At 40.9% G+C, this 23,276-nt stretch overlaps 1 protein-coding gene across 6 annotated transcripts; it reads right to left on the minus strand.

The window, feature by feature from the left end:
• Nucleotides 1-3,799: 3,799 nt before the first annotated feature.
• emsy (EMSY transcriptional repressor, BRCA2 interacting) lies at nt 3,800-23,038 on the minus strand. 6 transcript variants are annotated; one of them, XM_031307950.2, is made up of 21 exons: nt 22,772-23,038; nt 19,922-20,030; nt 19,492-19,591; nt 19,284-19,358; nt 18,736-18,911; nt 18,499-18,654; nt 17,726-17,985; nt 17,417-17,645; nt 16,818-17,036; nt 16,234-16,383; nt 15,974-16,147; nt 15,751-15,887; nt 15,352-15,390; nt 14,471-14,644; nt 11,074-11,266; nt 10,751-10,918; nt 9,181-9,339; nt 8,266-8,426; nt 7,222-7,794; nt 5,138-5,542; nt 3,800-4,854 (listed from the first exon to the last, which is right to left on the minus strand). In XM_031307950.2, exons 1-21 carry the CDS (start codon nt 22,772-22,774, stop codon nt 4,672-4,674), a joined length of 3,843 nt encoding a protein of 1,280 aa, XP_031163810.1. In that variant the 5' UTR covers nt 22,775-23,038; the 3' UTR covers nt 3,800-4,671. The 6 variants fall into 6 exon arrangements, with proteins under 6 accessions (XP_031163810.1, XP_035864536.1, XP_035864534.1 ...); XM_036008643.1 differs by having other exon boundaries at nt 4,584-4,842; XM_036008641.1 differs by having other exon boundaries at nt 4,591-4,854; nt 9,181-9,336.
• Nucleotides 23,039-23,276: the final 238 nt, after the last annotated feature.

The following is a 23,276-nucleotide window of genomic DNA, read 5'->3' on the forward strand; positions in this document are numbered from 1 at the left end:
AGGCACCTGAACTCAAGTTGCTAATGTTCAACAAAGAAGCTTTTTTCAACTGATACATATACATTTCATCAAAGTTTAAGGTTGTGGGGGGGGCGCCTGGGTAGCTCACCTGGTGGGAGCGTGCACCCATATACAGAGGCCCAGTCCTCGACGTAGCAGCCGCGCTTTTGGTTCCGACCTGCGGCCCTTTGCTGCATGTGATTCACCCTCTCTCTCCCCTTTCAAGTCTAAGCTGTCCTGTCAAAAATAAAGGCCTAAATAAATGCCCCCAAAACATTTTGAGGTTGTGGCTCTACACTAAACCACAATGACTCACAGAAGTCTCATGTTTCTTATGAACTGATAGATTACAACGAAAAACCATTATGGCTCTTAAAAACCCTGTGAAGCATCATTCATGAGTATGTGGTAGTAAGTGTAATGAACCTCCTGAGTATAGACAACTCTTCAGCCAATACGTTCTAGACAAGAGTAACTAGTGTCTGTAGTGAGTTTTCCATGTAGGACTGAAGGACTAAGCCTGGACTCACCCTGACTAAAGGGCAAAAAGAAGAGAAATCAAGTAAACTCAAGCTGAAGGAATGCTGCTCTGGCCTCCATGATTAATGACAGACATGTTGGAGGAAACTTCTACCCCGGCCTTTTACACCCATAATCTTTACCAAGGTTTAACAGACTTTAATTGTTAACACCAATACAAACTGACCACCAAAATAGTCTCTTGGTTTATTTCAATGAAGAGTCTTAGTCATCTATTGAATGTCTACTCTCTAAGTAAAAAGCAGCTGGACTTGTTTGGTTTTGAGGATGTTTCATGGCTAATCAAAAAGGTTTCATCGGCTCTACAGAATTTAGCCCGTTTCCCCCATATTAATTTATTTGTGGCCGCCCACCACAATATCAACATTTGTCCCCATATATTGATTATCTATTCTTGGAGCATGCGCCGCCCTACTCTCGCTCTCTTTCTCTCTCACAAACACATTGGGTGCCTTTTGTAAATAGTCATTTCAAGCGGCAGAGCGCACTCACTCTGAGGAGATGGAGCAGCTGACTGCCAAGCGCAGTGAAAGTGAAACTAAACCGTTCGTTAATTGTCTATCGTTTTTCCAACCTACTTTAGATGAAACCGGCTGCGTTCCCATGGAAACCGCGCAGTCCCAATTTTTAAGACTCCACACCCCTCACTAAATGATGGACATGTTCAGGGGTAGACTGGCTGAATAGGTACGCCTGTAAACCTCTGTAATGACCGGACCCTTCACTGAGAGACCACAGGGACAGTCAAATGGCCTTAATCCCTTGTTTTGTGTTTGTTAGCCATAAACGCAACAACTCTTCCTCAGCATTAAGGAGCTGTATAGCAGAGCTTGCAGCTATGTTTGGTCTATGCTGTTGTTCCGGTAACACTCGTTAGCTTCTTGCTTCTTCACAGGATCTTTTGTTTGTACGGTGTATCAGAGAATACTTGCGTTGAGCAGTTCCTCTGTGCACGCTCATAGTTTTTGGTAAGTTACAAACATTGTTGGACGTAGTCCCTCCAATTAGGACATCTGGGGGTTGTTTATGCGGTTTGATTTGACTTCCTCTGAAGCATACTGACGCCTTTATCTTAGCATGAATCTCCACATATAGATATGGCTGTTAACTTGCCATTAACTAAGTGCTGGCAAATTTTGACCTATGTTTGGTGGCACTACATAAAACATCAGAGGGTATTAGGATTCTACATTTGCAATCCTGGGAATATTTGAGATATTTCTACTGACTGAAAACAAGTATTGAATCTAGTTTTTCTTCCTAAAAAACAGTGGTGATACTTGTTCTTTGTAGTTGCTTCTCAGTCAGGTGTGTCAGCAGAGCAGGGTAAACTGTGTTATCCTGTGGGACTTTGGCAACATTATCCAAGCAGGGTTGCAGGGTGGAATGATGGTAACTCAGCATGCTCCTAAACAGAGCCACATGTCTTCAGGTTGAGGCCAACCAATCAGACTCTGCTGGCTGGATATGAGCCCCCAGGAGTCCAGTGGATCACTTTCAACATGAGGAGTAAAAGCACCAGTGTGGAGCTGGACTCCAGTTCTTACCAGGGAGTGTGCATTATGGCTTTTACAAGTGTGCAGAGCCAACAGAAAAGCTTCTAACACCACCGCACAGCGTCCAATAAACATTAAACTTGGCTCCGATAGATATTATAATGCAATAAATATGTTTTTATGTTTGCCAGTAAGAGCCACTATAAATTCCAGAAACGTTTTTTTTGGCTGCCTGAGCCAATTTCTGGCCAAGTGTAAGTAGATATATAATGGTTGTACATGGCCAAAAATGCCTCATAGCACTTTATAAGACCTGAAATCTGAACTTGTTGTAGTTCAAAAGTTGGGCAGCAATGTAACCTGTAAAGTGGAAAAATCACAGGTTTGATCCCAACATCAGCAAAGAGTGTCAAATTGACACTCAGTTTGTGATATCGTTAAACATTAAAATCCATGTCACATAGAGCTGAGGGACTTAAATACTAATTTGTACATTTTTTAAAGTCTTAATAGTCTATTTTCTTATACATCTACGCTAGGATTCAAAAAGGAATGAAGGATTCATACCGCCATCTGCACACTTTACGATCTTTAACCTCAAACACAACTATCTCGCCCATCCACACCATGAACCTAAGAGGTGGGCTCAACTTGTCAACATCTGAGCACTCTTACACAACCTTCTCCATTAGAGGAAGCTCCTAAAATTTCAATGTCAAAGTACTTCTTTGTATTTTAGGAAGTCCCTCTTGAAAGGAATTTCAGAAGATTTTTTTTTTTTTTATACTATAACCTCCTTTAGGATTCTCTTGAGGAGCCCCGAGCATGTGCACCTTAAAAATACAGTGGTGCTCATAAGTTTATGAACCCATGCTTAAGTTGACTAAAAAGAGGAATAAAAAAATCATCTTTTGGAAATTGATCTTAATGCCTTAATTAAAAAAATAGGAAAAATCCAATCTTTAAGGACACCAATTTTCTTTGTGAATGAATAATGTATCGTAAATAAATAAGTTATTCCTTTAAATACAGGGGGCATAAGTATACACACCCCTATGTTAAATTCCCATAGAGGCAGGCAGATCTTTATTTTTAAAGGCCAGTTATTTCATGGATCCAGGATACTATATATCCTGATAAAGTTCCCTTGGCCTTTGGAATTAAAATAGCCCCACATCATCACATACCCTTCACCATACCTAGAGATTGGCATGGTTTTATTTCAGTTAGCCTAATAGCTGATTTGATTTGCATTGAGAGATGATCTTATGGAAAGTACCCCATGCCAATCTCTAGGTATGGTGAAGGGTTGTGATGATGTGGGGCTATTTTAATTCCATGGTGTCCTTTAAAGGTTGGATTTTTCCTAATTTTTTAAATTAAGGCATTAAGATCAATTTCCAAAAGAAGATTTTTTTTTTATTCCTCTTTTTAGTCAACTTTAGCATGGGTTCATAAACTTATGAGCACCACTGTAAATAAATCAAAGCAAAAATAAACTTAAGTCCTCCTCCACACAAAAATGTGCTTTGCATATTGTTACTTTACTTGGATGTTTGGCAGAATTATGTATGTGCAGAGTTTGACACTAGAATAGGGAAAGTTTCTCGGTGCTCACCTTAAATCTGACTTTAAGACGTGTATGTAACGAGCAAAATTTGGTGAAATCACAACTAGATTAGAAGCTAATCTTGGTCCAATATGCAACTTACTTGAAACAACTCCCTCATTTTGTCTTAAAATAAAAACTTAATAAACTGACATGTTCTACTCAGCGGATTTATTGTGCAGGTTAAATGATTTTTCTCAACTAGTCATCTAGTTTGAAAAGGTATAAAATAAATGTGTAACTTAAACACACTATGCATAAGCAAATGCATACTTAGTTAAAGTCTCACAGCAACTTTTTGAGCTCCAGAATAAATCAAAAAACGGTACATAGTTTTTTTAAAGCATAATATCAGTTACAATGAACAGTAACACATATGTTATCCTTCCTCCAGGGCTCTTCTGGTTTATGTTCATGTGCAGCAATTTCAATCTGCTACAGCTTTGTTCTCTCTTCTGAAAACTTCGATCCCATAAGCGTTTAAGAGATTTTACTGTTACAAAGCTGCACCTCAGTCAAGAGAAAATACTGTTCATGTGGTGGTAAAACCTTCAGATCATCAAAAGAAGATGTCCAATAACAGAAAAGTCACTTTGTACAAAACATTGGGGAACATATATTTGAAATATTCTGGACATTTAACATAAATGCAGGCCTGCAGTGGTTTGATCCGGCTGTATGTACAGTGGCACAAGGCACTGCCAAAAACTCCAAATAATCAATTTCATGAATGTGTAACTGTCCTAGAAAGTTTGTTTGGAGAGGCTGCTTTCCAACTGTCTGGGGCTGCACTAAAACTAATCCTTTCACCTCGTTCCTACATTTCACATCCAGCGCTCCTCACTGGCAATAAAAACCATATGTGCCACTAGTTGTGGGGAGGGAAAAGAATACTTATTATGAACAAACTAATATTTTACAAAAAAGAGAAAGCATTTATGCTCTTGCACAAAAGAAAACGGCCACAAAGTCTTTGTCCACTTGGTTTGAGGCCACAAACCATCTGTGACCTCCAGCTTGGCGTGGCTATGGTTGGTTGGGGGGACTGGCTGCTGTGGCCTCATCGTTGCTGCTGTCCACCTCCTGCTCCATGGGGCTATCCTCCTCCAGCTGCTGGCTGGTGTAATTGGTGATCTCCAGGAAGCCGCTGGGCTCCACCACCACGTTGGATTGGCTGGAGTCTGGCAGGATGGAGTACTGAGGAATCACCTGCATGCGTTAGTCACATTTGGGTTTCAGTCAACTTCCAGTAAGATAACAAAATGTATCCTGTCCCATTAAAAATAATACATTTTATTGTAAACATAACCATCTTTTGCCCTCTATATGATCATTGCAGCTTGATATATCTGCAAGCTACCATCATATTCAAAGTGCACAATGACAGACTAAATCATTTTAAAGTTTATATGTGACAGACATACTGACAAACCTGTCCGTACCTCAAACTCTGTGATTTATCACATACATTATTTTGTAATAAATATCTCACCTCAATGATCTCTAGGTCTTCTTTGCCCCTCTGTGCTGTGAGGCCTTGCATGCAGCTGAACTGCTGGGGTTTTGTGAGGGGATGATGCATGGAAGCTCCAGAGCTGCTGATGAACTGGCCCGAGTCCAGTGTGCCTGACACGGCCTGGACCTCCATGGCTTTCCCCAGAGGGCCGCAGTCGCTGGAGGAATCCACCACCATGGGCTCTGTGCTTGGATCGATCTCCGCTTCCATCATGGAAATCTTCAGGATGTCTGACACCGAGGGCTTGTCTCCCGAGGGCCTGGAGCTGGACTCGGGAATCAGTTTGGCGGTGGCCTCACCGCTGCTAAAGACTGGCGATGAATGGTGGGAGCTGCCAAAGGTGATCTTGGTGACGGTGGCGCTCTGTGTGATGATTGGCTGCTGTGGTGAAGATAAACACAGGAAGTTAAGTAAACTGACAACGGTCATCCCTTTTGAAGTCACAAATAATGTCAGTGTTTTGTTTTTTTTAATCATTTACTGTTAAAGAAAGGAAAAAAAGGTTTTTGGGGAAATATCAGCGGATGCACGGCACGTCTGTGTTTGACTGACAGCAGCTGGCTGGCTGAGCTCCTGAACACAAGCAGGCAAAAGTGAGCAAACTTTCTCTGTAGCTTACAAGCCATGGGCTGACAGTGTGTTGTTAGTCTGTATCCACAACATTCCACTTCCGGGATTGCTCTGTTGCTGCGGGAAATTCCGCCAGATGTCACTCTTTTCGGCCAGATGTCCGTTACCTTCTGCTTTCTTTGTGTTGGAATTTTAAACTCTGGTAGATTTATGAGGACTATGGTTAACTGCTGCTCAGATCTCTGCAGGGAAAATCCAGACAGCTGTTAGACTATCTGTCCATTCTGAGTTTTCTGTTGCACGACTAAAACAACTTTTAAAAGGTACACATGTTCCACCAAAACAAGTTCCTTCCCGAGGCTATTTTGGAGCGGCACCGTAGCTCTGTCCGGTGCTTCTTTAAACCAATCACGATTGTCATGGGCGCTAAGCCCCGCACGGAGCAGCTGCCAAATAGCCTCGGGAAGGAACTTGTTTTGGTGAACCATGTACGTTCAAAAGTTGTTCTAGTTGTGCGTGAGAAAAGTCAGATTGGACAGATAGTCTAGCTAGCTGTCTCAATTTACCCTGCAGAGATCTGAGAAGCTGTTAACCATAGTTTAAAATTCCAACACAAAGAAAGCGGAAGGTAACGGACATCGGCGAAAAGACATGCATCCAGCGGACTTTCCTGCGGCACCGGCGCAATCCCGGAAGTGGAACATCGTGGATATAGACTAGGCAAAGCGAGACTAGTGTGTTGTTAGCAGTGGTATTAAAAGAGTAAAGCCGCGTTCAGACCAACCCTGCGTAAAAATGCAGTTCTCTCATTCATTTGATTGGATTCACTCTGTCAACACAGCAGGGGCACCATCATGAAACCAAAAATAATGATATTTTTCCAAAGGAAAACACAGGACATGCGATACAATGTTCTGCAGTTCTATTACTTTTGTTGTAATACATTTACATTGATGTCAGAGATGGGAATGGCTCCAGGGCAAAAATATTAGGGCTGTAACAAGTAACTTACAATTAGAAAAACATTAATTTCATCACAGCTATAAATCATAAGTCATTTTTAACAAATGTTCAGTCAAATACAAATGTCCTTCATTATGTCTTTAATATTTTGTAACTGTAAATGACAGAATTCAATCACAGTGACACAAAACCGAGATGAGCAGCAGCTGCAGCCAGCAATAATACAGCTATAAATCAATTTTGAATCAGTCTGTGGCCTGTTCAAGGTAAACGTGACAAATGTTTTATAGCATTTGAAAAAGAAGGTAACCCCCCCACCCCTCCCCGGCACCTTCACACTTACTGGTTACGTCAGTCAGATACCTGGAGAAGTTGGGCCAGGAATTTCTACCTCAGGGCAATTTATTTTCAAATCCAATGAGGCACTTGAAATGTGTGACTTGAGATGTCTTTGTGCTAAAATCAAACTAAGTTTTTTTTTATAACTCCTGGCAGTGCTGCACAGTGTTTGGTGTAAAACAACTCACCTGGCTGGAGGCAGTCTTTTCACTGCTGACAGGGTGGTGTGCCTGCAGTGGAGGAGGGTGGGACATGGGTGTGTGCAGGGGTCTGTGGTGAGATGTGGGTGCTTGCTGGAGCTTCGGAAGCTGCGGCGTCAACAGGGGCTTGGTTGGTGTGGCCAGGGCCGTGACCTTTGCCCCAGCTTGGACTGGTGCAGTCAGGAGTCTGTCTTTGGGGCTCTGGGTTAAGGCCTGGGGTTTGGGCTGACTCTGCTCTCGTAGTTTTGGGAGTTTCTTAGTCGGAGGAAGAGTAGAGGGGAAGATGGCGGAGGAAGAGGAAGGCTGGCTGATTTGAGGTTTGCTATGCAGTTGTGGTGGAGGCAGTGGCGGCTGAGTGTAGGCGGAGCTGTGGCGGCTCTGCTCAGCCTCTGCCTGGCTCGAGGGAGGCGGCTGAGCGGCTGCGGAGTGGGTGGTTTGCTTTATGGGATCTGTAGTTGGTTGGCTGGAGCGGTAAAACAAGCCTGTTTGGGGGTCCAAGGTGTCGCCTTCCAGCTCGCCCACCTCTAACACAGTTTCTGTTTTACCATGGCTGTCAGAGGGCTGAAACACAGTCACAAAGAAGAATACTGAGGAATGTTATCAAGAGGAGGATGACACTTTAACACTTTACCCATTATCATGAAGCTAACGGGCCGATTCGACTGGGAGCTTGGCAGTCAATCAGGCTCCTATGATCAAAATGTGGTCACAAGTACATATTTTCTTGTTTTTGTTTTGGTAGTTGTGGCGTTTGGTGTAGCTTCATCATCTGCTTTACTATTACCTGACAGTCTTCACAAACTTGTCCATGATTTGCTAGCAGCGCCAGCAGAACCATGCATCATTTATTTATACTTAGCCTCATTTAGTGGTAGTCCACAGACTTTGACATGTTTTCTATAGACTCTGTGACCAGTTTACATTGAAACTACAGTACTTTCTACTGAAGAAATGGGTCCTATGAAAAGTGTTTACAGTGTACTGAGGATTATCCAGAGTGGGTTGTGGTGCTCACAGAACTAGTGTCCTCACCATGTGGCTGACGTGGGAAGCTGCAGAGAGGACGGTAGCAGCTGGTTTGGTTACCACGGTAGCCTGGCTGCTGATTTTGGGAGGCTTCCCTAGCTGCTGGCTGGAGGACATGACCACGTTATCATCCTCCGAGGGCACTACCACTCTGCTGCTGACTTTACCTGTCAGATGAGCATTATTAAATGTAGGACAGGCTTTAACACACACACACACACACACACACACACACCTTTTCTCCTGCAAAGAAGGATAAGAGAACTTGCTTGCTTCAGTGTTAAATTTGAGGTTTTAGTTTGAAGTTTAGTTTTTTTCCACTGAGGTTATGAACTGCCAACCAAAAAAGGAAGTGATTAGTGTTAAGTCATGCATATATTTCAGTGGTGGAATGTAACTAAGTACACATACGCAAGTACTGTACTTAAGAACAATTTTTGAGGTAATTGTACTCTACTTGAGTATTTCCATTTTATAATACTTTAATCTTCTACTTCACCACATTTTGGAAGCCAATATTGTACTTTTTTCTCCACTACATTTATTTGCCAACTTTAGTTTCTAGTTACTTTGCAGTTTCAGATTATTATTACAAAATATAAATCAACTAATACAATATGATGTAATATTATGGATTAAGCTACCTAGCAGTATGTAGTTGAAATGAGCTCCACTGTTACCAGTTGCAGTATTAAAGTGATGAACATGTTAATGCATCAATAATTATAATACAGTTATATAATATAAATTATAATAAAATGAGCCTTTCTGCTTAATTAGTACATTTACGTGTGGTAAACTTCTAGTAGTATTTCTACACTGTGGTAATTCAACTTTTACTGAAGTAAAAATATCTGAGTACTTCTTCCACCATGGATATATTTCATATAGTACGTCATGAAGCAGACTGGAGAGGCGTACCTGCTGTGACGTACTCAGTACTGGGCTCAGCCTCTGAGGTGGAGGGCCTGGGGGACTCCGGGCTGGGCTTCTTCTCCTGGGCCAGCTGGATGGGCACGGCCATCTGGCTCAGGTCGATGGTGTGCTGCCTGGGTTTGGGCTCTCCCTTCTCCTTCACTGCTGGGAGGGGTTTAACAAAGGGACAATAAGTGAGTGACAACAATATTACTGTTAAATTGAGAAACTGATGGAATTAGTGCTGTGGAAAACGTACAGTATACTGAATTCTTTTAAGACAATGGAGGTAAACACGGAGGAAATGTTGCATTTGCATCAACAGCACATTAGTGCAGATCCTGAAACAATAATGATTTTAATTACTAAAATATGATCAAATATACTCTAAAATAAATCGTTTTTCAAATAAAGATCTGGTTCTCTGTGCAGTTGAGCTAAATAAAGGCCACTATATGATCATTAACTGCATTTTAGGTGTTGACACCCAGAAATCACAAGGTGTTTTTAGGATAATGGCCAATAACACCGGCAGGGTTTTCCCTGGGTTTTTAGAGCACCTAGGTGCAAATGATGACATACGCTCATTTGCATATTGGTGATGTCCTCGTGTAAATATCTGCATAAAGCTTAGTGGTCGCTGGTTGCAGCGAGGGAGAGATCATTAATCAAAACTTGGAGGAGCAGCTGGTCAGTAAAATGACAATATTTTAAGTTAAAATTAAAATTAAGTTAATAAGCCTGTGCTGAAGTGGTCGCTAACTCCGTGGCTAACCCCTTCACTTTAACCAGCAGGTAGCAAGCAAGACACGGGAACTTGGCTTGGGTCTTGAGGAGTTGTAGCATTTATTCACCGACAGATCAACTGTACACACTCTGCACTACTACGTTCACAGCTACAGTACAATGTTACTGCTAACTTCATACTAACTGACACACACTGTGTACACAAAGCATCATGTGGCAGATGTGTGCAGAAGACAGCGAGCGGAGTCCGGCCTGTGGGTCGGCTCGTCGTCCAGATGCTCTCCACATTGTTTTAAAAAAAATACAAAACACTTAGGCGCTGCGCCATAATGCCAGGGAAAACCCTGACTGGGAAATACATCCGTTAAAGAGCTGATCTGTTGAACTGCTCTGGCTTTATGCACTAAATCCCAGTGATCACTTTTGGGAATTTACAATCAGGAGAAGGGGAATGTCATTGGAAATTCTGTAATGCAGTTCTTATGTACAACTCTGTTCAAATATTCCATGGGAATCTATATCACTCCCCATCATAAATCCAGTTCCACAGGTTTGTAGCCCAATGAGCTTATTATGAAAGCAAAGCCTCAGGCAACTACTGTGGGCCGCTGGCTTTTCAGTCTTTTATTATTATTAGTAGCTCCCAAAAGGTCATTAACATTTGTTTGTTAGTTGAATTTCAATAAAAGTTTAAATCTGCTTTGCTTCGCTTAAACTGTCCAAGCAAAGGATTGGTGATTCTTTCGCTTGTAGTCAGCATATGTACAGGTGATACAGGCCCCCCCCTCCCATCTTACGTCTGCAGCCTTTCCGTGACATAAAGGCTCACCTGTTGTCTGCTGAAGCTCCAACAGCGCTTTGATGGTGGAAGTGGCGGACTGGGATTCCCCACCAGACACCTCCTGGTAGATAATAGTGGGGCTGGACTCCACAGATACTTCCTGTTCTGTCCAATCCTGCTCTCTGGAGGATACCACGTGCACTACAGGCTGAGACTCTGAGCACCAACGGAAACAATACATTTAAATTTTTAAAAGGAGCCATGCATCAGGTTAGGCTTATTTTCACAAAAACACACCCAGAAGTGTTAAGCAGGAGCTGCTGATTCATCCGACCTAATCATCTTGTCTCTTTGCCATAAGGAAAGTATACCTTGAGCGCTGCCATGGGAGAACTCGGTGGCTAAGCTGCCGGCATCTTCCTTTGGGGACCCGTCCTGGCCTGAGGTCTGACCCTGCCCGATTTCTGCTGAGCGGGTCACCTGCTGCAGCGCCTCAGTGACCAGCTGCCTGGTGTGTTCGCTCACGACCGCCGTCTGGAAGACTGGCTTAGGCTTAATGAGAACCTGGAAGGAAACCAAAGGAACATACAGTGTTCTGTAAAGCAGCAGTTCTCATCCAAATGTGTCAATTATATAACAGTGATATAGGACAGTAAATTATTCTTTTCATACACGACCCTGGAATTGTCGATGTTTGGTTTGCATTCATACTACCACCACTTCAAGTGTCCGAAGCTGGATGTTTCAATTGTTACTTTTACACAAGGGGGTAAGCCTCTCTCCACAAAGCGTAGCTCCTATGGCGCCATTTTGATGCTAACAAGCACTCACCCGCCGTTAGCATTCCATTGACTGCCATTCATTTTGACGTCACTTTGACAGTGAATAACTTTACATCTGAAATGTTTAACGATTTTATTTGTCCATAGTTTATTTCTAAAGAAACACGACAATGTATAAAAGGCTCCATTACCTTATTACCTATCACGTTATAGCTCTGTAGTAGACATTTTTGTAAAAATAGGCTAACGATTGTGTCATAACCACGAGACTTACTGTCGCATAGTAGAGGAATTACCGTATAGTACAGGAGAAGCTCGCAGGCAGTTTCGACTTACATTAGCTGTTTAAGTTTAATTACTAATGTTAACTAGCATTTTAGTTAGCAATAATTAGCCTGTGTCTATGTTATCTCCTTACATATACCTACGCTCTCCGTCTCTGCAAGATTGGGAATGATTGAGATTTCTCTTGGCACAGCTACCAGAAGACTTACAACTTTCAGACAGGTTGCTCACGTCACATTTACGTCTTCAAGCTCAGTTGGAGGCTGCGCAGTAACGCTCAGCCCTCACCGGAAAAGTGCTTCTAATAGACTTCACTGATCTCCGTCCAGAGCAACGTGATCTGTTGGTCTTGTACTATTACTATTCTATGCTTTTACAGAGACACAATTATTTTGGTCAATATTGAAATTGCACTTATTTAACATGAGTACTCATTGACTTTTGGAAAGATGTTGCATTTATTGAACTTATAAAACAAACAAATCAACAGTGAAAACACCAACTGTGAAATTTCCCTTAATACTTTTCCCATTGAACTTTTTGAATTCCCCTTCAAAACACAAGACAAAATAAGAGTCTATCTGCAAAACGTAATGTGCAAAATAATTGTTTCTCGATAACATTGTTTTTGTGATCGTTAGAAGCCAAAATCTTATTTCCATCTGCTTTGTTGTATGTTCAGCAAGCAGGTCATATACGTACAAAAACGTTTTGTAAAATTGACTTAAAAAAATGTGTGACGTGATTTTCAGACTGTTGTTGCCCTTTAGGCCGTCTACTTTGCGGTTTTACTGAGACTGCACAGCAGATCATCACTGTGGGTGTTGAATACAGTACGTACTGCATATATTGTACATACTGTACTGCATAGCTGGCTGACTCACTGACCACAATTTCCTCTTGATGACTAAAAATAGAAAGTGAATTTAGGCTATATTTAGACTGAAGTGATGAGTTTGATATTAAAAGTACGACATACTGTACTGTGAATACACATGAAGAAATCTGCAGAATCTTGTTGGAGTAATTAAATATATTTCTATACAGATAATTTTCATAGATACTATTTTCCTTCATCCCGCACTGCTTCAAGTGTATGACGGTACTAAAAACCCACCTGGAATCTAGCATAATGGGATTTACCCATCATGCTAGAATACATTCTGACACTTGTGTGGGCAATTCAAATTCCCCAAAAGATTTGATATATTGGGGAAGATTGGGGTATTACGTTATACTTTAGTTCTCACTTCTCAGTGAGGGTTTATTTTTAAATCACTACATATACTTTCAAATCCCTCGTTAGGCATTCTTGGTACTTGTCAGAAATATATAAATTTCAACAGAACCATCCTGTCTTGTTACCTTTTTTAAAACAAACATAAAAAATCCCCAGGAACTGAAAGAAAACACCTCCAGTGGTTGCTGGTTTCATTATACGGTAGCTTCTGACAGGGGCAGCATTTGGGCACTGAAAACTAAAACATAAAATCAAACTAAATACACCAGATTTTTGGAGCATGTAACCATGTCTAAGTAATCCATTCTCACTTTGCTATCTCTTAATAAAGTAGTAAAGCCATCACAGTTATTACAACTGGACACAGAGACACACCCCACTCTGTAGTTCCCATCAACGCTACCATTGGTTTAGTTTGACTGGTTTGGTTCTCTCACCGCTATCAATGGTGTTGTTATAAGCCAAAAAGCTCTGATAAACCCACTGTACACTACCTGTTCATCACCAAACATGTGGACAGACAGAGTTAGCGACTAGCTGGTGAACATATTGAAGCATTTAGCAGCTAAAGAGCCAGATATTTCTTTTTCTTCATTTTAAGTTTTATTTATATGGTAATATTATGTCAACGTTGTGTTCACAGCTTGCTCCACTGCCCGCAAGTGGTCAAAGAAAATCAATTAATATAGGTTTAATATAATGGGTCAGAAACATGATCCTGATACATGAGACAAACACTGTGGTCTGCAGCTGTTTGACCTGAAAGAGCAGCAGACTAGATGGCTGTCAGTCTGCCAGGCTCATTGATAACATTTAGTTTAACACTCATTTCTCCCCTTGAACGGGGGAAGTAAATAAAGGAAGAGAAAAAGGTCAGTGTTAAAGCCCCAGCATAAATTTGTCGGCCTAAAGAATTGGGGATGTTTCTCTTCTGTTTAAACGGATGCACGTATGCTTCAATTACTATCTAACTTCTCCAGAAAATATCCAGTGCAGGGGTCATCAAATTAATGACTAAATGCATAACCCAGATGAGCAAAGAAGTGTCCTTCTTGAGAAAAATGAGCAATAAGGAAGAAACGTTTGTCTCATTTTAGAGTTTTTACTACAACTGTACTTCTGTAATGACTTAAACATGTACAGCAGACATTACACTTGTGGTTACTTCATGTCAGTCAGTAGGTCATATGAGTATCCCCTTGATGTTAGTCATATGATAACCTCATTGGCACGTGGTTAACCAGGATCTAATGATGACAACATTTTAATTTAAAGCCTTAAAGCCTCTGTGAGTGGAAAATTCCCTCAGTGGTAAATGGAATATTTCAGAGCTGTAGATTGTTGGAAAATACTGATTATTAAAAAGGTGAGCAGAGTTTTTTTTTGTAAATAAAGAGATTAAAAGAATGAAGAAAAGGGCAAAAGCAAAGAGAAACATTTGATAAGCTGGTGGTGCCTCACCTGTGTCTTGCCCTGCTGGCCGTAGACGATCTTGGTTGGGATGATCTTTGTGGCGGTGGACTGGGATCCAGAGCTCATGCCTTTGGGCTGGGTGACGATCATCTTGGTAATGGGTCTGGAGGCAGTAATGATTGCTGGTTTGGTCCCCTGAACAGCCTGCAGGCCCTTCTCACCCTAAAGCACACAGTTTATTACAACAAAGAACATGTTTTTTGGTTTTGTTTTTATCTCACAGGGCATGTGCAAATATCCTTGTTCTTGACTGTGTCACTGTTCTGTCTTGTGGCTACGTATTGTTTTAAGTTGATTGCAGCTGTGTGTAACACTATTGCCCAAGCAAAATTTCCCCTTGGGGACAATAGAATATATCTTATATTATATCCAACTACAAACAGCAGTAGCAAGGGAAAAAAACCCAGTAATGTACACTAGATACTGTCAACTTAAAATACTCATGTGTAACAAAGTTACTCCAGGTCTACACATCTATATGAACCTTTACAATTCATCTTAAATTAAAATTTAAATGTATGTCTTTGCAAAGACAGTTTCTCTTTAGACACTAAAAATAGCTATATCATTTATATATATATTTTTAAAAGTTCTACATTTAGACAGAGCCAGGCTAGCTGTTTCCTCCTGTCTCCAGTCTTTGTGCTAAGCTAAGCTAACGAGACGCTGGCTGTAGCTTCATATTTAACAAACAGATATAATAGTGATATCAATCTGAACATCTAACTCTCCACCAGTAAGCAAATAAGAATATTTTCACAAATGTTGAACTATGCCTTTAAAAACACAAATGCAACATATTACTCTATGTAACACATTTTAAAACCCAGAATTCAGAAAAATGTAATATAATAAAATGTTGAGAGGACCTTTATGTAGGATATGAAGTTTTCTAACTTTGGCGACACCTAGTGGTTGTATCAAAAAAGACAGTGTCACAACAGTGAAATTAATGGGATAAAATCAACACACAAACTGCACCAATTATGTTTTTACAAAAATAAAATCTATAAATAAACATTTATGCTATCAGAATAATTATAAAGATTATTTAGTTTATTTACTACCATTTTCACTATACATCTACTGATTATCTTCTCAATGAATTGATTAATTGTGTGGTCTGGAACGTTCCAAGAGCCCATGGTGCTGGTGTCTTGTTTTGTCCAACCAATCGGACCAGTCATATATTTACATTTGAGAAGCTGGAACAAGTGAATAATTGCCATTTTTGCAATAGTTGCCAATTATTGTGGTGTTTCACTCACCCCAGCATTTAAAAGCGTGGTGACCACATTTTTGCCAGGTAGTCCTTGGATGGTTGCTCCTTTTCCAGTGGTTTTCTGAACCACGATGACGTTTGGCTTGGAGCTCATTGGGATGGTGGTGATCTTAGTCGTTGTGCCTGTTGCAGAGGGAAGACATTCTTTTACCAAAACTGCACAGATTATGTAAAATCACAGCAATATCAATCTCTCCTCATTGACTTACCGGAGACGATGTTACTGCTGATGATCTTCCCGCCCAGAGTGGCCAGAGACTTGGGCACCACTGTGATGATGCTGCCGCTGGTGGTCTTGACGTAGGTGGTCCCCCCGCCGGCGGCTGATATTCTGGCGCCGAGGCTGGGGCTAACAGTCGGTCTCGTATAGGTGGCCTGGGTAGCTGCATACAGAAATATATTGTTGCCATTTAATAACTAGACCTGCATATCAAACCTCCGTACTTTGTTGAGTACAGGTCACAGTCACCTGTGGCCTGAGTGACCAGTTTGGTGGTCATGATGGCTCCGTTGCTACTGACGACCATGATGGGGGATGAGCTGCTGCTGGACAAAGCCACGGATGATGGCTTGGGTAGGATTTTGCTGGGCTGAACCTGCTGAGTGATTATCTTGACCCCTGTAAAAGCACCGCACAGACAATATATTGACTCAGGACAAAGAATGAAACACTCTTATATAGAGCAACATAATCACATGAAGTTATTTTTCTGCAAAAACTCAAACTAAGTAAGAAAGATGTTTTAAAAGGCTGGTGTGTTGAGGGTCCCTGGTGGTCTTAATGTTAAAGAAAAAGGTTTATGAACATAACATTTTTTTGTATTTGAACAAAAAATATATAAAAATGAACTTATCTTGCCAAAAAAAATCCTACAACAAAATCTGCTTACTAATGAGCATACATCACAAATTAATAAGGAAGGAAAGAGATAAAGAGAGAGATTTAGACAGAAAGAAAGAGATGAAGAAAAAGATAGAAACATGAGGATAAGAAGAGATAGATAGATAGATAGATAGATAGATAGATCGATAGATCGATCATTGTATTCTTACCCGACTCTTGTTTGATCTGAATGGTGGGTTTGGAGCCCGGTGAGGTGCTGGTGGTCTGGGTCTGGCTGACACTACAAACTCCCATAGATGAGCTCTGCTGCAGCTGTTTGGGTGACTGCTGTTTGGGGAACTGGGCCAGGATCTGAGCTGGCGACCCCACCAGGGTCTTAGGTGAAGGAAGTCTGGCTGAAGCCACCTTCACCCCAGCTGAAGAGGCACCTACGACAGTGAACACCCTACTGTTACGCTAACACAGCTAGGAGCTCAAACAGTTTGGTAACAGAAGTCTGGAGGCATGTTGTGTTTGGATAAAATTTCTTTCGGTTGGTTTATGATAAACCAAGTACAATTAGTACTCTGCCATAGAGCTGAAAGTATTAGTCAGTTAAAATGCCAGAAATTTGATGGTTCAAGCCTCCCAAATGTGAGAATTTGCTGCTTTTTATCATCTTACATTATTGTAAAAAGAATATACGTGGATGTTGGACTTAAAAAAGCAATTTGAAGACATAAATATGGGCTCTGGGAAACTGTGATGACTTTGAAAAGGTTCCATATATGGCTCGCATTAATTATACTGGTGCAGAGGAAGGACCTACATGTTGTTGACATGACCACTGAAGGAGTAGAGGAGACCATTGTGGTCACTGCGATGGTGTTGGAGGAAGGGCTGACGCTGGCTGGGAAGACCACCGTCTGTTTCTGGGTGGGAGCGGTCAGCATGGAGGTGGAGATCAGCTTGGACAGAGCGGCGTTGTTGTGAGCGTGAGACTTGGACAGGATGTTGGGCACAAAGTTGGAGCTGGGAGATGTTGTCACGATTATCACCTGAAAGAAGATGAGACATTTAAAACTCAAGTAGTGCGTGGCGAGATGTGTTTAGGAGTGTGGGAACTGGCATCACTCACCTTCTGCGTGGTGGTGTTGGTGGTCTGGATGGTGGGCTTAGTGAATGTGATCTTGACGGGGGACAGGTGGGGCGGCAGCGAGTTGGCGATGCTCTGCATGATGTTGCTCATCTTGGGGCTGCCGCTCACCGGTACAGTGATGTTCTTGGATATCGGCGGAGACACCTTGGAAACCTCCTTCAGCATCACCGGCGACGAGCTGGACGAGTTTGTCCGCCTTCGCTTGCGAGGCTTCTCATCCTCGTCGGAACAGCTCACACCTGCGAGGGAAATGGAGGAAGGAAATTCAGGGTATCGTAGGGGTGACAGAAGTTCTGTCTGTGGCTTGTCAATTAATCCGCTGATAATTTTCTCGATTAATTATTTGGTCTATAAAACATCAGAAAAATAATGGGAAAAAAATAGTGGAATCCAATGTGATGGTTTAACCAACAGTCCCAATAACTAAAATATATTCAATTCACTATAATTAAGCACTAAATGTTTGGCATTTTGTTTGAAAATGGACAAACTATTAATCGATTAATAACTGCCTATTAATTTTCTGGCAATGGATTAATCGTTGGTAGCAGATGCTCGTGGAATTTAATCCAACAGATTCTACGAGATGCTGTGTTTAGGAAATTTCAATCCCTGCCAGTTCAGTTGTCCTTGATACAAGAATGATGTTCCTAATCAGTAAACAAGCCTTGTAGCACACCCTTCAGGCTGATCAGTACACAGGGCCTGAGCAGAGCAAAAGTTTAAATTGATTTTAAGATGTTGACACTCACTTTTTACATAGACGGTGCTCCCGCTGGGCAACACCACAACGTTGGATGAAGGACTGGGTGGTCGTGGTGATTTTACAGTTGCTCCTATGGTGCCGCTGGTCGCTGTAGCGCTGGTTGAGGTGCCGGTGGTGCTTGTGTAGGAGTAACATACAACCACTACAGGGAGGAAATTAAGCATGTCATTCAACATCTAATCTGTTGAATCTGTTAGTCTAATACGAAATGATGCTGGCCCACCTTCTTTGTTTCCCGTTTCAGCTGGCAACAGAAGGGAGGCATTCTGATTGGCTGTAGCACTGGCCACAGCATTAGCAGTCACAGTAAAGGCTGTCTGAGGGACCAGCCTCGGCATCAAGGGAACAAGCCGCCGTCCTTCAATGGACCATTCGGACGAGCTGTTAGGACCTGACATACTGAAAAAGATGTCATGCACCGTTCAGTAATTAGACATTACAAACTACAATTCCCAGTCCAGTGGTGAGCATATGGGAAACAACCTCACATTATAAAGTAGACATAGCTTAGTAAGTTTGAAGGACAAATAGTGACACAAATTTACAATAAAAAGATCTGCATGGTCAGACAAGTGTTTACACCATAATGGATGAAAAATCTTTGAACTCATGTGGACGCCATTTTATTTGCTCATTGTTGCTGAAATCAACATGCTGGAAAGTGGATCGTTAAACTGACAAATTCATCTGCTTATTTGCTACGTTACTCAACATACTGTAAAGTACTGCACATGACGAATGACACTCCTACATGGCCGGTTATACACTTACTGATATGCGATGGTGGTGAGGCGTTCATCATTGACAGCCCTGCGGACTTCTGCACGATGGCGCTCTGTTGAGATACTGGGAGGATGAGGGGAAGGGTGGGTGGACAAAATGGTACAGCACACTTTAAGTAAATCAAAGTGTTTGTGCAAAGGTTGGACAAATAGTTTCTCTCAATGATCAAATTTTAGAATATGCAGGAAACAACTACCCAAGGATTTTAGTGAGTTCTCCGAGCAGATCCTTCTTGTCCTTTGTCAGGTCTCCTTGGGCTCGCAGGGCACTGATAACCCCAGCATAAGCCTCCAGCTCTGGGAAACACAAATCAATGAAACCAAAAGGATGCAAGTCCGATCAGATAAACTAACATGTGAATTTCTTGGCCTGATTCAAATTTCTTGCCCCAACTTAGTTGCACAAAGAGTGATTCATTCGGCTGAACATACAATAGTATATATATTTACTAGTATTACTGTTTTTAATGCATACATTGAAAGAATTGACAGATAACATTTCACTGACATTGTATTTTTATATGATTTCATGTGACAATTGATGAATTGATAGATTGATAAACTAAGTGTGTAAATGCTGTTTACAGTGATGGTCCTCCAATGTTTATTTTTATTGCATGACCTTACCAAGTTTACGGAGAATTCTTTTGCACTCATCCCTGCCCAGGTCAAGGATGGTGGGCCATACCACAGGCATGGTACCAGTCAGCACCGGTTTCTCCAGCTGAATCATGGGCTAAGTAGAGAGGAAACAAAATAATGCAAGAGTAGACAACATTTAATCATTAACCATTCCATATAACGAAGGATTAGAGACACTGATTGCTCTTGACAACAGCAGAAAGCCATTCATTCTGATCATGTAAGGTAACATGAGGTCCAAAGTATGATGTTAGAAAAGGGGAAGTTTGTCAAATGTTTACTTTTCGCAAAAGAAAAAAACTGCTCCTTTTTTGTGCTATTTGTTTGATAAAACTGTGCAGATATGGAAATAATATACACGTTATATCAATATACAAAACAAATCGACATAATCACTTTTGTGCTATCAACTTTACCAGAACAGTCTGACTGACAAGATAATCATCTTTCATATAGAATTACTTGTGTTGTTTAGTGGAAGCTAGATTTTGTTGTCTTTATGCTACGTTTACACGTGGCTGGCTATTTTTTATAAACGGACATTTCACCCTCTCTATTTTTAAAAATAAAATTGTGCACACCTGTCAGTTTTCAGAAAAGTGTTTGTTTACACGAACCCGTGTATATAGGCCGTCAAGAGCATGCCAAACCTGTAGGTGGCAGTGTAACAAGAAGCTCAAGCCCATGTTAGCCAATCAGAATCCCGAAAAATAGCAACAACAGCAACAAATCACTTCCTCTTTCTCTTTTGAACAAAGATGGCGCCAGACATCACGTCGGCTGCCTAAACCTCATTTTTTCTCAGTTTACATGCAAACGTTCAAACCAAGTTTTCCAAAATCTCCACTCTGGCTGGAGTTTTTAGAAAGAATCGTTTTCAGAGGCGAATTCTCCGCTTGCATGTAAATGAAGAGCACAAACGAAGGGAAATGTCTGTTTTTCAAAATAACCACGTACGTGTAAACAGGGTACAGTACACTTAATTAAAATGTGTCAAGGAGCCCTCCTTGACACATTTTAATTAAGTGTACTTAAGTTTAATTAAATTAAACATTTCCTATAAAGAAGCATTCTCTCAAAGGAACTGCTGTGAGTAATTACTCTGCTAATTTACAATCATGCAGCTATTATGCAAAACACGCATAAAGGACAAAAGGTGCAATGTTTAGATGTTATGAAGAGCAGAAGAGGAGTGCACTGCAAACCATTAAGTTTTTATTAAGCAATGGGCAATTATTAAGCAATTAAGCAAACAGTTTTAGTACTACTGATGTTATTTTATTTTTAACATGGCATGCCATTACTGGATTACTCCATTGTTTTTATCTGAACAGAGTTTAATTGACTTAAGTAAACTGTTACTGATACGTATGTATGACATGCCAATTTGTATGCCATTATTGGCGTGTTATCAAGACGCATACTCCCTTTTTACGTGTTTATCAACGCCGTTTGGCCTCCATTGACTTACATTACCTTGCGATTGCGTGTGAATTTATGCCGTAGCGAGTAGTATAAGAGTTATGTTTACACAAAGTCATGATGTCATGTTGTACTGATGAACAAATCAGCTAAATGATTCAACTACAAGTTACATCACATGCATGTATGCTCTACACTGCCTTTAAATTGAATGACAGTTGCAAAAATCTAACCTTTTTGGTTCAAAAAGCATTTCAATAAACCAAAAGTCATATTTACAAAGCACTTGCTGGTCTGGCTCCACAGTACGGCTCAGTTTATAACCCTAGCAGATTTCTTCGGTCACAAGGTGGAAATTTCCTCCATGTGCCTTAAGCACTTTCAAAGTCTGGAGAGAGAGCATTCAGTATTTATGCACCTAAAGAATGAAACCGTTGTTCTATCAACGGTCTGCTTATCTTAGACTTGCTATGGTGTGTTCTTTTAAAATTAAATGAACACACCATAGTTGTATAGTATGTTTGTTTGTATTTTTTTGTATGCATGGATATGGTTACACATTTTGCTGTTTTGTTCTATTTAAAGCACTCTGAACTGCTTTTGTATGTTATGGTGCTACACAAATTAATTTGAATTCAATTTAGCTCTTGAAACATTGAAAATAGTGTATATCTATATTCATCTTAATTATAAAGGTTTATTTCAAATGCTGTTTTGGATAAGAAATACGTTTTAATGAATGAGATAAATTAGAAATAGGGCGCCTTAAAGATATCTTGAAGGCACCGATAATGCCTTCCCGGGAATGTAAACAATGTTGATGTAGTTGGTGTTTTTAGATAACAAGGGAGTTTTGGATACACAGATACTACTTGTTAGTAGGATCAATTCAGTGTTAGTTTTGGAACATAGAATTTGATGACAATAAGAAATATACAGAATGTCACTAGACTTTAAAGAGATGATGCCAAACTCCATTTAAACTTGTTTAATGGCACAAATTAATTAAACTCCTGTATATATTGCAACAAAGTCTTAACTTTCTGTTTACACTGACCAGTACCGCCCCCCACTGGGCATCTCAGTAACTACAGTGGGCGTACAAGGCCAAACTCAAACAAATGGAGATTTCGTTTAACTCAATTGCTGCTTAGAGAAGATGTATATGCCGAAAGTAAGAGAAAAGCCTTGGAAACCTGCATGCTTTTTCTACCACCTTCCGATATTTAAGGACACATAAAGAAGCATTAAGCTGGTATATTTTCTGGGTCAATATCTGTCAACACAACGGAAGACGGCACGTATGCTTTCATTAAATTGCATCATGCACAAATATGCATTAACGGTATAATACATTCGTAAAATATCCAGAGCGAGGCGTAAAATCTTGGCAGGGCCAAATCAATGTCTTACCATCCGTTAGCAGGGCAACTTCAAGGCCTTGGTTATTCCGAGATCCAAACAAACATGGCTCACCATAAGACTTTAAGGCTAAACTACCGCATCGCCCAGTTATTCTGCAAAAAACTGCGGCAAAGAAAACAAAAGCTAAACTGCTGAAATAGCCCAATCTACCCAAAGATGTTGTAGTGTTTACGTTGTCTGCTAGCTAGCTGCGGCTGCCCCGGATGGGTTTCTTCTTCGTGTGAGACATACGGATGCCTCGTCTTTTCGGCCGGCGCTGTGCTGCCACCTACAGGTAATTAGACAGATGGACTACTTTATTAATGCAGCCAAATCCCACATAAGAATCCAAAAACAAACAAATGAGTAAAATATGTAATAAAGACACAAATAACTAAAATATTATTCATAAACTGAACCAATACTAAAACGTACTTCATACAGGCAGCCCACCACAGCTCCTAAACCATTTTACAGTCAGCCAAACATCACTGACCCCATAAAAAAACAAATT

This window comes from Sander lucioperca, chromosome 13 (assembly GCF_008315115.2).
Source record: "Sander lucioperca isolate FBNREF2018 chromosome 13, SLUC_FBN_1.2, whole genome shotgun sequence".
Taxonomy (NCBI): Eukaryota; Metazoa; Chordata; class Actinopteri; order Perciformes; family Percidae; genus Sander; species Sander lucioperca.